This window comes from Seriola aureovittata, chromosome 1 (assembly GCF_021018895.1).
Source record: "Seriola aureovittata isolate HTS-2021-v1 ecotype China chromosome 1, ASM2101889v1, whole genome shotgun sequence".
Classification (NCBI taxonomy): domain Eukaryota; kingdom Metazoa; phylum Chordata; class Actinopteri; order Carangiformes; family Carangidae; genus Seriola; species Seriola aureovittata.
Genome location: NC_079364.1, coordinates 13,167,533 through 13,184,540, shown reverse-complemented (window position 1 = coordinate 13,184,540; position 17,008 = coordinate 13,167,533). Strand labels below are relative to the sequence as shown.

General features: G+C 42.2%; 1 protein-coding gene across 7 annotated transcripts; it reads left to right on the top strand.

The window, feature by feature from the left end:
* Window positions 1-292: 292 nt before the first annotated feature.
* On the top strand, window positions 293-16,408 carry bdnf (brain-derived neurotrophic factor). Of its 7 annotated transcripts, XM_056386747.1 has the most exons (3): window positions 1,346-1,485; window positions 2,021-2,139; window positions 14,776-16,408. In XM_056386747.1, the coding sequence occupies exon 3, from the start codon at window positions 14,797-14,799 to the stop codon at window positions 15,604-15,606; it is 810 nt and encodes a 269-aa protein (XP_056242722.1). In that variant the 5' UTR covers window positions 1,346-1,485; window positions 2,021-2,139; window positions 14,776-14,796; the 3' UTR covers window positions 15,607-16,408. The 7 variants fall into 7 exon arrangements, with proteins under 7 accessions (XP_056242897.1, XP_056242456.1, XP_056242806.1 ...); XM_056386922.1 differs by lacking the exons at window positions 1,346-1,485; window positions 2,021-2,139 and adding an exon at window positions 293-537; XM_056386481.1 differs by lacking the exons at window positions 1,346-1,485; window positions 2,021-2,139 and adding an exon at window positions 888-1,261.
* Window positions 16,409-17,008: the final 600 nt, after the last annotated feature.

The window sequence follows — 17,008 nt, the reverse complement described above, 5'->3', positions numbered from 1 at the left end:
TGAGCAGCTTTTTTTTGTTGTTGTTTTGTGAGAGAAGTCCAAGGATTTGTCAGGTGGGTGCTATTGTCTCTTTGCAGACGCACGCCTACAGGTTCCAATAACGCACCACCCATGCAGCGTGATTTCCATAAACTAACCAAACAGTCATTTCTGACACAAGAATGACACGTTTCTTTCAAACACTCTAGAAAGTTTGGGATGCTGGCAAAGAGTCAGGCAAATATCACCTATTACTCATGTTACTTAGTACATTTGGGGCTTCACTTGCAAGCACAGCGCTTCGTCACTGCATAACAATCAGATGGCTGAGTGTTGGCAGTGCAACTGATGGAATTTTACTGAAAACAGATTTCGCCTTTGAACTTCCAGATATTCCTGATCGAAAATTCTCATCCCCGGCTTGCAACGCTCTGATCGCTTCTCTCAGTGTAACTGTGGCTCTGGAGGACGTGGATTAACTTTTTGATTTCTGTTGTCATCTATCCGAAAACAAAAGAAAAAAAAGGCAAACGCAGCACTTTCACAGAATTTGACAATGTAAGTATATATGAGAGTGTTTGGTCCAGCCAAAATACAAGACAGAAAGCGCGGGGGGGTGGCGGAGGAGGGTGTGGGGGGGTCATTTTGAGCAGCAACAAGTTCCTCAAGAACTTGACAGGCAGACACAGGGGCGCTATTAATGTGATATTTGTTTTCTAAACGCGACCTGGCTGTGCATCGTCCATGTCCGAAAAATTTAAATGACCAGTTGTGCGAATGCGTAATGGGCCTATGGCCCTTCGCCAAAGAGGGAGTTAACAGTGTAAAACACAAACACGTGAATGTGGATATGTCTCAGAAGTTTTTATGTTTCTGTCACATGCGGATTTAAAGATTTGAGGCAGTTGAACGAGCGATCAGTCAGGAACTAGTAGCCCCATAAACTTGGACTGCCGTCGCTTATTTCAATCACGTAAGACCCCTAATGGCGTTGTCCGGGCGAGGGTGTTACGTATATCTGTACAAGCTTTTCTGACAACGCAGGGTTGTTGATATTTGTCTTTTACTGTAGAGCCACCAAGGTGTTGCCTAAGAGAGTTTAAGCACGCCGATATTGCAAAGGGTTATTAGATTCATAAGTCAGCGAAGTGGTGGGCGATCTACTGAGCACAGCAGAAGTTCTCATATGATGACTTCAAACAAGACACATTACCTACCAGCATCTGTTGGAGTGAGTGGATATTAAGACACTTCTATCTCCAGGACAGCGTAGGGGAAAATGGTAAGTAGCAATGGAAACACGCAGCATATAAGAGATGATTACCAGTAAATAGTCGTGCTTGCTGTTTAGTCTGGCAACGCATTGCTGGAAGGGTTGGACTCAGTGGCTACTTGAGAAACTCAGTATCGAGACCCATGTCTGATGAGGCTGATGTTGACAAAGCTTGTGTGAAAAAAGACTGTGTGGCATTTCTCGGTTAAGGATATGCCGGTACAGTGAGAGAGGTAAGGAAATATTACATTGTGTCTGCGCGCAATGTGTGGATGTGATGTAGGATATAGGCTGTCTTGGAGAGGCTGTAGTGTGTGTTGGCAGTGAGAGCTATACATTTTATGCATGTATGTATGTTCTTTTCTGAGCCTGTGTTTAATAATAAGGATTATAAAAAGCAACATGTGCCACTTACCTGTGACACTTGTCATAAGCGTGACATTAAGAACAATAGGGATCAGTATCAGCGCTGCCAGTTGTAATTTGACATGAGAGTGGAGCCTTTTTTGAGGCGACTATACACTGAATTGAACCGGCATTTGTGATATAGGTGCTGTTATCTGGAAGGAAATGTCCGACTAACATGTGATCAAATATTAACAGAAGCTGGTTTGGCAAGAGGGGGGAAAAAAATACACGTGACGAGACGCGGGGAAGCAGCTGAGTAAAAAAAAAAAAAAAAAAACAGTTTAAAGTGGGCACTCAAACAAAAGTATATAGATATTTTCTTGGCCCCTCATAGTTACCCTGGCTGTGTTATGCTTTCAGCACGTTGGACAGAGGCACCGGAGTCGTGCATGGACTAAAACACCGAGTGGACGCCAACTCTCTTTCTCTCTTTTCCCAGCCCCCCTTTGCCAAACCTGGGATTGTTTTTTCAACTTTTGGTAAGCTTATTCTGAGGGAGCCTGTGGTCTGTAAACGGAAAATAAACGGGATTTTAAAGAGGAAGGAAAAAAAAGAGCAATTAAAAAAACAGGATAAAGGAAAAAAGAAAAGCGCTTGCCATTGAGAGCCTGTGCTTTAAAGATGTGTTTTTTGTAGAGCACTGTGAAAGTTTAAATGTTAGGGCGTCTGGTCTTTTGCACACCACATTCTCGGTACCTATAAGCCCCCCCACACTGCGCTAAACTTTGGGACATGCAAGTCTTGGTCGCGGAGATCTAACCACGCACATAGTGGTTGTCAGCCCTTGTAAAGGTAAGAGCACAATCCATTGTTTTCATGTCACTCTTTTGTTCCTGTCGTCTTTACGGGGCTTCTTCTGGCTTTTCTTAAATGAACTTCGGCTTTAAACTACAGCATGCAGCCCTCGCCTTGGCAGTGTGATCATTGTGGGCATCAGTGACCGAAATAACTCCGAAATGAAATCCGATCCAGGTGACCAATATCTCGTAGACTATCATTTCTTTCCTTTTCTTTTCTTCTTTCTGAAAATGGAACTTAGGCTGTGGGTTTTTACAAAAAATTAAACGTGGATACGAGCACCTTCATATAAGGTTTGAGTCATGTGAAACGTTTGAACTGGGACTCGATTTCGTGCTTGGGATTTTTTAAAACAGAGCTTTTGAAGCGTTTTTGGAGTTTCCGAACACTGCCTGCTGCAACATAATTTGCGTAATCGTTGCGTTGTGCCTAATCATGCTCCCAATATGGGACTTAAGACGCTGCAGTGATCCTTCCAGCCTGCACGAACTGGAGTACTGATGCTGGTGCATTATAAAAATGTCTGGAGAAACCTCTTGTCTATCTATCTATCTATCTATCTATCTATCTATCTATCTATCTATCTATCTATCTATCTATCTATGATTATTTTTTCTTGTTTGATCTGCTGCATTCATGTTTTGTCTTGATGTCAAACCCTCTGGATTTTGTTATCGACCAAAAATAGCCCTACTCTTTACCCCTCCACCCCCCACCCCCCACCCCCCTCCCTCCATCGCCCCCCCTCTCCCGTCATCGCCATCAAATCACTTGTGTTTTTACTACGACCGCTCCACGGTTTCATTCATAAGGTGCTTTTCACTTCACCTGCTACCCTACCCCCTCTTTTGTCCATACACGGCTCTGTGTCGACCTGTCAAACGCAAGCTATACGGATGAATAATGGGGAAAAATATTTAGAAGAAGAAAGAAAAAGAAAAAGAAAGAAAAAAAAATGAATTAATTCTTAATCGCTTTGACTGGTGTGTTTTACCAAAGCCAGGCTCGTTTACAGTAAACCAGTTGTTATATTATTCCTGTGTAAAATTACAATAAAGATGGGCGTGGTCAAAGTGCATCCACTGACAGATGTTATGGCTGAATGTGATGGAGAGAGATAAGATGGCTTGATATGCAGTTGTTCGGGAGGCATCGTTCTTTCTTTCTTTCTTTCTTTCTCTCTTTTCTCTCGGTTTAAAACGAAGGCACGCGCAAAATCTGTCACGTGAGGCTCTTAGATTTAGATGATCATCACACAAAACTGCTCTGGGATTTTATTTCTCTACTCTCCTGAAGGACTTGTAGCCTAAAAAATTCGCCTCGCACCGATGCAGAAGCGGTGGATATTGTCTATTTCCTCTCTCTCTCTCTTTTCTCTCTCTCTCTCTCTCTCTCTCTCTCTCTCTCTCTCTCTCTTTCTCGCTCTTTCTCTCTCCTCTTTTTTTTCTTTCCTCTGGTCAAAGATTTAAGATTTCTGATCCAAGACGAAGCAATTGCATGGCAAAACAACAGCAAGAGAAGAGAAAAGCCCCAACGCCCACTGGCAGTCCTGTTTTAATCAAGACTCCTCTTGCAGGCTGCATTTTCAAATAAATTACTCCAAAACGAAATATATCCAGTAAATTCCTAATTGCATTTGAATTATGTGACTTCGCTGCCGTTTTCGGTAATTCTTACCCAGCAATGTAATGTGCGCAGATCGCTTTCTGCATATTATAGCCTATTACCCCTCATTTTATATGACAGTGAAACCACTATAGATCATATTACTTATTAGGCTGCCCGACATTCATAAAAATGCTCCTTTAATAAAGGCTGCGTCGCAACTGTAACAGCCACGTTTCAGTCTTATAAATGCCACAAACTCGTTTATTGCACAAATTATGACCAATCAGTAATTTATCTCAGGAAGCGATAAAGGTTTTAGTTAATATAAGATTTTAAAAAATGTGATATTTTAAAGAAATCTTTGGCTCTTTATTCTCAGATGCAATACGAGTTAGATTTTTTTATTGCTGCATCTTTTTCGACACAATGTTTTTTTAATAAATATAAGATGTTCTTTGCAGAATGCCTATTTTCTGGCCATGTAGCAGTATTTTTATTATTATTATTTTTTCTACTGAGACGTGGGATTATGGTGTGGGCGTGGGCGTGTTGGGTGGAGGAGGAGGGGTGAGCGGAGGCGGGTTAGGAGGGGTCTGTGGGGTGGCACGACACACTTTGTATGTATGAAGGTTTTTTTATAGCACTTTTCTGCAATGTACGTCAGCGGATCAGTCCATAAATGGGGCTGCGTGTGTTTGTGTGCGGGCGTGCGCCTGCGTGCGCTCGCGCCTGTGTGCGTGCGTCTCCGCGTGTGTTATCTTTACCGAGAATCTCCCCTCTCTCTCTCTCTCTCTCTCTTTCTCTCTCTCTCTCTGTCTCTGCACTCTCAGCTCTGCAGAGTTGGGGTGGGCGTCAATAACAAACCTGATGGTAGGTTTCACTGCAAAAATCAGATGAAATTCTTTCGGTAGGCCTATTTATTTAACGAAAAAAAAATGCATTTTGCACAAATAAAGATAACATTAATAATATACTCGATTGTTTCATACAGCTAATGTGTTCGCTGCTTTTTTTTCTCAATGTAAATGTTGGCCTTTGTGTTTCATTTTTCCGTTGTAATCAATTCATGCACTTTGGAGGCTAAACGGATTTGACCAAATCTGCTTTTCAATTAAGGTCGTTCCGTTTTCTTTTAATATAAATAATAGATATTTATTTCTAATAAATGTCGATTTCGGATTGTGCTGGCCCACTTTGCCACAATGTTTTCATTCATGAAATGTAATAACTTGTCTATTTATCCTAGCTGATGTCTGATATAAATTATAAATAGGCTATTGATTATTTTGGGCTATAGATGTCGGAAACCTCGACTCACAGCTCGGCGGACGTCACGATATATTTAGAGCGAAAATTAATCATCTTAATCATTATGGAAATGTAGGCTACACCGCCTGCCGCCGCCGCCACCACCGCCGCCGTCGCTGCTGCTGCTGCTTTAGTCACCACCACCATCATCTTCATCATCACCAACACCTTCATCCAATTAACAGGCTTGTTTAAACAAGTTCTGGCAGGAGGCGAAGCCTTGAACCTTTAATTATCAGTTATTCGTCACAGCGGCGTGATGAAGCGACAACTTCCTAATAAACAGTGGATATAGTTATTTTGACTGCAAGGACTTTTTATATGTCGGACCACTGCGGGACTACAAGGATTCATGATGCTGTGTGTGTGTGTGTGTGTGTGTGTGTGTGTGTGTGTGTGTGTGTGTGTGTGTGTGTGTGTGTGTGTGTGTGAGAGAGAGAGAGAGAGAGAGAGAGAGCGAGAGAGAAAGAGAGAAAGAGAGAGAGGAAATGTTCGATCATGCCGGCAAACCATTCAAGTGTCTCTCTCAGCATGTGAACATGAGGCACATCAGTGAATACAAGCCACTTCCCGACATATTGAAGCACACACACACATTTGTATATACATATAGATATACATGTATATGTATGTGTATATATATATATATATATATATATGTATATATGTATATATATATGTGTGTGTGTGTGTCAGCCAGACTTCAAGTGAGTCATGTATGGATTAACTTATAGGGGCCTTTTTGCATAAAAATGCAAACAAACATCTGATTTCTGCTATTTATCTGGTAAAAGATGTATCTGTAGTTGCACATGGTGGCAGGATATGTCATATTAAACCAGGAGACATATTCAAGCCATTGGTTTAGTTCTCTACAGCCTTCTGTGTAGCAAATGAAAAATACCTGCTTTTAGACGTGGACTCTCAGAGCAAGTATTTCGGCATTTCCAAGTAATTTTGAAGCATGATTAGTGTGTTTTCATTCAGCAGTGAACCATGCAAAGGTTATTCAGGCTGTGGTGATATTGGATTGGGGGGTGGGGGTGGAGGAGGGGGGGGGGGGTGAGCCAAGAAAGGAGACAGAAAGACAGAGACAGGGAGGATTAATAGGCTATGGAGAGATTTTCAGTCTGTGCCACTATAGACATAATGTATCAGCTGTATGAGGATGTGGAAGGAGGAGCGTGTATGAAGATTAGAAGACTGGTCCTCTGTGTCTGCCTGATGATTGCAATAAAGGTTATTGTCATCACAGGAGGGATGGCATTAACTCCTCACTCCAGCATCTGATTTTAAAAGGCCTGTACTGAGTTTTACATTTACCAGTCTGGACTTTTCTCAACTGTTCTCCAGCTCGTCCTGTTTGACGTCACCCAACCTCATACAAAATGTTGTCTCAGTTGCGCGTTTTCTTCTCGAGGAGGAATGCAATTTCACTTTCATCAAAATGCCCTCATCGCCTTCCTTTATCCCCAGTGAAAATGACATTTCACCAAATGTCATTTCGTCCGTGTTACACGGTTCCTCTTTCGCACAAGGAGGCATAATTCTACTTGTTAAGTGAAGCTTTCGGCAGTGCGGACCTGTCAGCATCGTGCCGCATTTGGCAAGAGAAGCCTTGAAAGGTTATACAAGTGTGTCGTGTTGTCAGCTTCTCTGGTTGTTTCTTCTTTTCTGCTGCACAAACAGGCAAAAAGGTTGTGAGCGGGGAAGATCTGAGAAGAGAACTACCCGACTGCTACTGCACATCACACGTGTTTAGCCACGAATGAGGTGGTTAAGAACCTGGAGAAATTTGCCACACGGCTTGCAAAGACAAAAGGTTTCAACCCAACACCTCAGACAGTTTGAAGTCATTGTTGCTGGCGCCGTATTGAGAAATCTTAAACCTAAAGAAATCTTATACCTCAGTTCCAATGAAATAGTGCTTTAGCGGTTTTCTGAAAGACTCCTGGTTGCCTTGTAACAGGCCAGTGCTATCATGCTTCTGTTTGACCCTCACCCGGGCGAGTCTTAAGGATCCTGAAACTGCTCACAACTCCTTCTTGCTCCGGTGTTTCACACATTTTACTAATTTCATTCAGAAATTCAGTCCTTCAAGCCTCAGACACATGCACGCCAAAAGACTTCTCTTGATACACCACCTTCAGTTGTGCTGTATTTGCAGAAATGAGAGAGACCATGTTGTTGTTTTTGCTCTTCTAATGAGATGCCAAGTGATTTATTTATGAATTACTTGTTTGGAACAGCCCCCTTGTGCAGTGTGCATTTTTTTTATCCTCTTTGGAGTCATGTCGCTCAGTGATTGCTGATGCAACTCTTTGTCATCCAGAGTTTGCCCTCACCTCCTGTGAGCCTTCGGGGAGGGCTATATCTATCTTGGCATGTCCCCGGGTGTGTTGGAGGTGGGAGTGACTCATTAAGCAGGTGTGAGCATCCACTCCCATACTGCTACATGCCAAACAAGAGCTCTCCAGCTCATAAGCTCGTGCAGGGAAGAATCATGATGGCAATATAGCAAACACATCACAATAAATCTTTACACTGGACCAGGGCCAAGTCACAAGGATAATGAGCTGCTATTTCCCCATTATGGCCACTCTGGTATTCATCAGAGGTGGAGTTTCCAAACGTTCATCACCCATTGAAAGGTTGTGGCTCCACTGACATCTTTATTTGAATTGTACATTATAAGGGGAAATGAATTGTTCCCAGTTTGTTCCCGATGAGGGGAAACAGAGTAACAAGAAGCGAAGCAGTTTCGTTCTTCGAGTAAGCTATGTGTATATAATTTGAACGCGTTTGTTTAGCTGACATTTGGTAATAATAACCTGTGAAAGCTGGTTACTACACTGCAGAGCACTTGCAGGGGAGTCATCCATCTGTTGTGGAGATGGCTCACTTTAAAAAGCAAGGAGAAGCAGAATTGTTTTCAATAAGTTCACATCTTTGTTAGCCTCCGGTGCCTGTTGGCATCCGAATGTTTGAACACCACTCACATATTACAGCAGCAAAATTACAAGCCTCTTCGAAGATGATATTCAGAGGTTTATATATGATAGAAAATGACTCAAAATTTCACATCATACAGAGTAGCCTACATTATATGAGAAGGTTGGGAGAGTCTTCTAGATCTTGGATGATCGTGGACTCATACTGCCTTAAATAGATCAAATGGTGAAATAAAACGTTCACAAATATACACTTAAGACCCAAATACCTTTTTTTTTCTTAAAGCTTATTTTGATATAAATTTCCTTGGCTCCTCGGTATCTGCAGACCGGTACAAGAAATGCTTATTTTTAATTCTCTGAATATCTAATTTTACACAAATAGGCCACCTCTAAATGGCACGCAGAGTGTATCACGACTTGGTGGAGACGCGCTGTTACGCAAAACCTTCAAAAAAAAAAAAAGAAAGAAAAAAAAAAGAAGCCACCTCTTCGGCCTCAGAAAGCAAAATACGGAAGAGGAGAGGCTTCGCTTGTGCTTAATACATTGCCAGGCATTATGGTGTTGATGCAGGCTGCACGGTATGCGGACAAACAAAAGCACATAATGCACACTGAAAGCGCATTAATAGTTCCGCCTCGGGGCTGTTTAAACAGGAGTTTGGTGGCGACCAGTCAGCCAGCGGTAGGTCACATGTTGCAGCGTCATTGTGTAGTAAAGTTACTGTAGTTGCAAAGAGGCTCCTCATTTCAGCTCCAGAGGTCTCTCATCCCGTGGTGCTGCTGCTGTGGCGTTTTCAGCATGCGACAACTTCAGTTTCAGACAATCTCCAAAGGAGCCGTGCAGCCATGGGAGTGCATTACCTCATCCATGCAATTTCCACCATCAATAATTTAATCTATTTGCTCCAAAGCTGAAGAGATATCCTGAAGCTTTTCCGGAGGGTACAGAGAGGGAAAAAAATCGCTTGAGTAAATTACTGGAGTTGTCCAAAACATCCCAGATGACACCACTGTCCTGTTGAATGGTCTGTTTTACGACTGGGCAGTAAAAGGTAGGAGATTGTGTCTGCTTGTTTTTCGATGAGTTGTTTTAAACACTTTGGCTTTCCTTGCTGCTGCTTGAGGGATAGAAAAAAAGACAGAGATGTGCGTGTGTCTATGTGTGTGTGTGTGTGTGTGTGTGTTGTGTGTCCGTCTGTGCGGTGGGTAGGGGTGGGGGGGTGATGGAGATAAGGGAGGGGGGGGGGGTCCAAAAGTAGCTCGATCAAGTCCGGTTATCCTGCGAACAGACAGCGCTGCAGCCCGAGAGGGGATATGCGTAACCTTATCCTCCCGTTCATTAATAAAAAACGGGAGTTATTATGTTGATTGGGTTTCCAGTGGAGAGCACGAGGTCCGCAAGATGTAATCTGGAGAAGAAGAAGAAGAAAAAGAAGAAGAAAAGAAAACGACTGTTGTTTCATTATGATTAGAGCAGCCTGAGCAGTGTGGCTGGTTATTATTAGAAGCCTATTTGTAGTCAGTAACAAAGTGGAAACAATCCAGCGCGTCTCCGTATGAAATCACCCACGTTTGAACATTTAACTTTTATGCTCATAAACAGCTCAATAAACTATTTGTTGAGGGTGATTGTCTGTATTTGCTCATTTAACCTCGGACCCCCCCCCCACACACACACACACACACACACCCCTCTTCACTGTGAACAGGCAGGGGAAAAAAACTGGTGTTTGGAGGGGAAAAAAAACTTTGATGAACTCATTAAGACTTTATAGGAAACCCGAGACCTAAACGCCCAGCTATGTCGGCCAACATACACTAGGTCTACTTCTCACTGTTGTGTGTTCGCACCGTATTACTTCACATTACTTGCCAAAATGAGCACGGATTAACGCAAAGTCCCATTTATGGAGTGGTGGAAAACTGGCTCATTTGTGGCAGCCTCGTGAAAATATCTTGTCCAAGAGGATAAGTTCAGCAGTGCACGAGGGCTGGATGGATAATGGTGTAATGATGAATTAATGATGTACTTTCCAAAAAAATGCAAAGTAGTGCCAATTTTGTTGTCAGAGTTGAGACTAAATACCATATAAGTGAACTTTATAGTCTATTTACAATTACAAAAACTGGTTGTGTGTGCCAGAAAAAGTCTATCTATCTATCTATCTATCTATCTATCTATCTATCTATCTATCTATCTATCTATCTATCTACAGGAGAGAGGGGAAAGGGAGGAAGGTGGAGGGAGGGAGAAAAAGAAGGAGCTTTTACTATTTCACGGTCTCACACGCCATCTAGTGGACATAGTTGTGAACTGCAGCGCGGTTAGTTTGGAGCTATAGGTCTGTTGGTGTAATTTGATGTGGTTTGGTTTCAGATTTGGTGATTCGGGTGTCAATGAACTGTGGACTTTCTTTTGTTGAACTTGATTAGAAAAAGCAACGTTTTAGAGTTCATTAACAATGATAAAGTAGAGTCTTGCTCATTTAAGGATGCGTATGTAGCCTCAAATGAAAGTCCGTCATGGTTTTACTAAACTGTATATGCTCCTACAGTATTGTTTCAATTGTGCATTGTTGCACACACAGTGGGAGGGAGGCAGAGGCTCATTTGGATGACATAAATCACTCAACAGCTATCTGAATGCTGGGCTTTCTGTGGCTGTGGCCGGGGTTGGCCTGGAGGCCAGGTATAATCCCTTAGTGATGCTCATCTATTACTAAACATGCTCTGAAACTGTGTCAGATTGAAAACAGATCTGGAGGAAGCAAGCTTCCACATGTGTCAGCCATTACTGCAGACAACTCTAATTGCGTTTTTTAAGCGCTGCATAGTGGCGAACAAGGGGTCCTTGGGTAGAAATTTTGATATCATATGCTGCATGTTTTGGTTTTTTCAAGCTGAACATTTGGCATTGTGCACTATACATGTTGAACGTGACAAAACATGTTGCTAGGTAAATAGCTGTAGCCGACACAGTTATGAGGAATTGAACAAAGACGGGTGCCCTCAAGGGAGTAGTGGTTGAGGCAGAGAACAAATGTTGCTATAGGTCACACATTTCTATTCAAATGTAGTGGGCACATTTCCCTCTTTTCATCTCTCCTGTTTGATGTTTATTTTCCCTTCTAACAGTAAAGATATCATGCGCGCTTAGTAAAGATGAAGCCATAAAGTGTGCTGACATGTGCAGGGAGTCTGGGGAACATTACTGAATGTGTAATAATACGAGCCATGCTAGTCCTTTCATGCTTTAGAGAAACTTTTCAGCATCTGTCAAAGGAGACATTTATCACTTTAATCCCCACCTGGCACAAAGAATAAATGTGAGGGTAAGTTACATATCCCTGCCATACAGCCGTGCTCTCAAAGCAGACGAACAGGTGGTCATCTAGAGCTGCAATGTCCACACACTCAGCTGCTCCTATTGTTCTGGGTGTTTCATGCTCTAGGTGTGTTGTCATGTATGAAGGCGTGTATGAGCAGTGGTTATTGCAGGCTTTATTCCCCTCCACTCCGTGTTATTAGCTCAGTGCTCAGCGCGGAAATGATTTACATTCTTAGTCAAAAGACCTGTCGAATTTAGATGGCCATGCATTAGAAGACACTTTATGTGTCATGGCTGGATTGGTTGGATGTACCTGAATTTCATTTTAAAAATGCATATTTTCAACAATCTGGATGGAGGAAACCGCACTTTACTCAACCACCTCCTTGTGTTAGATAGTCTAACCGATGACTGGTCCACAGGCTCCAAAAAGTAGATTCTTTTCAGGCATTTCTCCATATGTAGTCCCTCTTTTGCTTTATTATTCCTGCTCATTATGTTAACTCACAAGCCGCGTTTTTATTAACTGCGAAATCCAGCAGTGCACATAAAATGTTCCTTCACTGGATGTATAAAACAAGAGCAAACCAATCAGTTGTCACATTTAGCCTTGAGTAGATATAAGCCAGAGCTTCTCCACCAGTCCCATAGCAATTAAATGATTCATTAGCTTTATCACATTTTAACAGGATGTTGATTGAGAGCATAAGCCATATTGATTGTACTGATGGAAACAGGAAATCACAGAGATAGAAATAAAATCATTTGTTGTTCCCGGTGTGAGGATACCCGGGGGAATGGCATGCAGTTGCACACTGTTGAGTGGCATTACCCCCAGCAACCTCCTCCCCTCCATTCTCTCCCCTATGGAGACCTGGAAGAGACGTCATCTGTGGTTGTTATGCTGCGAAATGACGCTGGCAGTCTCTCCACCCCCTGCTACTGCAATATTACCCCTGTGGTCTGTTACGGAAGATGCAGCACTCTTCGTCTGCATCATTTCCAGCATGAAGTTTGACGCCTAACAGTAATCAGCCCTCTGCCTTCATTTCCCTCATGTGGAAGTGGAACCATTTGAGTGCGATGCTGATAATAATATCAGCCTAAATGCATCCTACACATAGAGCTCGTGACTGGCCTCAATCCTGTAAACCTACATGATTTTCTGTGCTGGGAAGCCTCACGGAAAATTCTTGGTTATTGGAGCCAAAACCTTAACAATGCTGAGGGGTTCATAATCCAGATTTATGCATGGTAAATAGGCTTTTATTAACAACATTTAATGAAAACATTGATAATTAGCTCCTGATTCTTGGCTTTGTCCTCATTGTTGTTTTAGTTGGTGAGAGGAAAAATACCCCCATCTCCCTGCAAACACATACAAGCCAGCCCCTCCCCATGCCCTCCCCCTAACACATACACTCACACACTCTGGAGGAGCACGTCACTGAGCTCGGGGAATGAGTGGCTCATTAAGAAGAAGGATGTGATATTCTGAATAGAGACTGTGAGACTCCCAGCACATCTATTTTTAGACGAGATATCTCTATGGCAGTCACCGTGGTGTTGGTTAATTGCAGCCACGGCCCCAGATACCAATTAAGAATGAAACAAATGCTTTTAAGGTGGGGTTTTTGCTCCTCCCTGCTGTAAAGGTCCTCGTGTCCATTCTTAGTGGGGGCAGTGGAGTGTTTGCTCGGCGTGTTTTCCTGTATCAGGTTGGGACATGCAGAGTGCAGTCAAAGCCTCGGCCAGGCTATTTTTAAATGAGCCCCTGTGGAAAGCAAGATCTAGATTTCTTTTTCATTATGGTTGCTTTTATATCTCTGGCTGTTGGATGTCCACCAATTCATTGATTTGCTGTGAATCTTAGAGCTTCTCAAAGGTAAGGGATGAATATGTGCTCAGGCAATTCGCTGGTTAAGGATGTATGTACAGTATTTCGGCTACACCTGGCTCCTTGTGGCTCCTTTTTTTGTTTGTTTTTTTTTTTTTTTTTCTCCCCTGGCAGTGCTTTGCTTATCTTGCGAGCAGCTCTCCGGAGCCTCGAGATTGGTACTTTACAGTGCGGGGAGGATGACACATCTTTCTGTCATTCAGTTTTCTCATGACATCCTGTTAGTTCATCCTGCAGTGCTCTCGCCATCCACCTGCCAAATACAAACATTGTCCCTCAACAAACTCCTGCTTCCCATTCATGACTATAAGGTTTAGTATCAAACCCTGTCTTGGGAGCACGGACTCGTTTTTTTTCTTTTTTTTTTCTTTTAATAAATAATACTGGAGCACCGGTGTTTGTCAGAGCTGACGCAAACACAGCATTTCCCACTCAGTCAGTAAGTGCTGTCCATGCTGGAAGTTCCCTGAGTGTTGCTAATGGTGATTTTGTTCATTGGGTAATGTCATCGTCAAGAGAAGATACATGAGCTCTTCAAACAAGCAAAACAAACAAAACCGTATCCTTATGTCAACACACTGGCTACAGAGCCTTTCCAGGTGTATATTAAAAATCCAGCATGTCCTTTATAAATTGAAAAAAAAAGAGGGGGAAGATATGAGCTTTCAAAACAGACAAGTCAACTCAATAAGTCAGGCAGTGAGGGATGAATGACAGGCTTGGCCATTATAAAACTACATATCCTGGAACATTCTATAAATAAACTGTACAGTTTAATACACCAGTGAAAAAAAAAAAAAGCTCATAAATAATAGCAAGCCTGTAAGGATGTAGTGACATCTATTTGTGTAATCTTATCTTTCATAATAAACGATCTCTCTGATGCTCTGCACAGCTTTTGTACATTGCTGCCAACAAATAAAAATCAAAGCCAGACCTCACATAGGAACAGAATGATTACAGTTTGCAAACAATTTGAAAACGCTGATGACACAGTGCCAATATCGGGTTAATAAAAAACATTTTGTGATTATTTCAAAGCCACTGGCTCTCTTTTTGGCGTACAAAGAAAGAGTAGAGGGTGTAAATAAGAGTAGAGGCTTACGTGGTGCATTATGGATCAAAAATAAGCTAACTTCATTGAAAATGCTCTTTGACTAACTATCTTGTTCTCTCTCCCCCCTCCTTCCCTCTTCTTTTCTGTCTTTGTTTCCCTCTCCAGTTCCACCAGGTTAGAAGAGTGATGACCATCCTGTTCCTTACTATGGTTATTTCATACTTCAGTTGCATGAGAGCTGCGCCCCTGAGAGACGCCCCGGGCATGCGGGGCCATCGGACGGAAGGCTACTTGGGCGCTGCTGCGACGGCCGCACGAGGCCATGGGACTCCACAGAGTGGTGGTGGGCCAGGCCAGCGCGGGGAACTGCCCTCACTCACAGACACGTTTGAGCAGGTGATAGAGGAGCTGCTGGAGGTGGAGGGAGAGGCGGCACAGCTGGGACAGGGGGCTGATAAGAGCCAGGGAGGTGGGGGCCCGTCCTCTGTGGTCACCACGGAGACCAAGGATGTCGACCTGTACGACTCGCGGGTGATGATCAGCAACCAAGTGCCTTTGGAGCCGCCCTTGCTCTTTCTTCTGGAGGAATACAAAAACTATCTGGATGCCGCTAATATGTCCATGAGGGTGCGGCGACACTCCGATCCCTCGCGGCGTGGAGAGCTCAGTGTGTGTGACAGTATTAGCCAGTGGGTGACAGCTGTGGATAAAAAGACGGCAATAGACATGTCTGGGCAGACAGTTACCGTCATGGAAAAGGTCCCTGTCCCCAATGGCCAACTGAAGCAATACTTTTATGAGACCAAATGCAACCCCATGGGGTACACAAAGGAAGGCTGCAGAGGAATAGACAAGCGGCATTATAATTCCCAATGCAGGACAACCCAGTCCTACGTGCGAGCGCTTACCATGGATAGCAAAAAGAAGATTGGCTGGCGGTTTATAAGGATAGACACTTCATGTGTATGCACATTGACCATTAAAAGAGGGAGATAGTGTATAAAATGTATAGATTTTATTGAAGAGTTTAAAAAAGAGAATAAAGAGAAAATATCTATTTGTATATATACATAACAGGGTAAATTATTCCGTCAAATGAAAATTTTATGGACTGCATGTAAAAAAAGATGAAGTTTATACAGTAAAAGTGATACTACAGTCTATTTATTGAACATATTCATGACCTTGTAAACAATTAAAAAAAATCTGATCAGTCATTTGCGCCCAGTTTAAATTACTATATCACATTCCTCAAGACATTGTGATTTGTTTACGTTGCCAAGAATTACAAAATGAAGGAAAAAAAACAGGCAAGGAATGAGAGAGGACAGTTCCATCTTCAAAAGCTTGCATGCTGCTTCAATTGTGAATTGAGAAATTCTCCACTTACAAAAAAGGATATGATGCTGACCAAAAAACATTCCGTTTACATATTCAGCAGAAAACAATTTTCCTCTCAAGTAATTTATCTGTTTACTGTTCTAAACTTCTCAAGGTAATGTTGAAATTACATACTATGTCAAGGTGCTGTTGTCAAAGCTTTGCTGTTTATTTTTTTATCCCCACCAGAGGACGAGATATATATAAAAAGATTTATCATATATATATATACACATATATATATATGTGTATATATATATATATATATATATATATATATACACATATATATATACATAGAAAATTTATTCATTGACATGTTTCTGGGTTAATATTATTCATTTTGTATGTTGTGAAGTTGTTTGCAATATTAAACTGAAATATTTGAAGAAATAAAAATGACTATAGGCAACTGAAAAACAAAATCAATGTTGATAAAGTTTCAACAGTGCATTTTTAGGTAGGATAAACTTTACTGTACAGACAGGCAGGCCGGGAGGAAGCAAGGCACATACATACACACACACGCAAGTGCTCAAACTCTGCTCCATAAACAAACAATGGAATTTTCCATTTTTACAGGCTGCAAGAAAATAATATGTTTTCAGTAGAAGAAAGTCACTGCATTGGATAATGCATTAGCAAAAGCAATGCTGACAGCGTTACGGGTGGAGAGAGTGCATATCAAGCAGCTTTTCAGTGTTATTTTGAGGAGGGGAAAAAGTAGAAAAATTCTCCTAAACCACTTCCTGCTCCCCACCAGCACGTTACTGGAACACAAACCTATGTGCTTTGATACTTGGGTGTTTATACACAGGGGTTCAGAGATTTACTTAATTATTACTCCAGGTGCACATGTGATATTTCACAATTACAAGAACTTAACCATCACAAGAAAAGCACCTGCACATACAAGTGCAGACTAGTACAAGTAGGCTACGGGTGCACATGAAGCACGCTTAGGTGTAACAGTGATGGATCCACCCACTCATACATTTGTGTGCATTCAAAAATATAC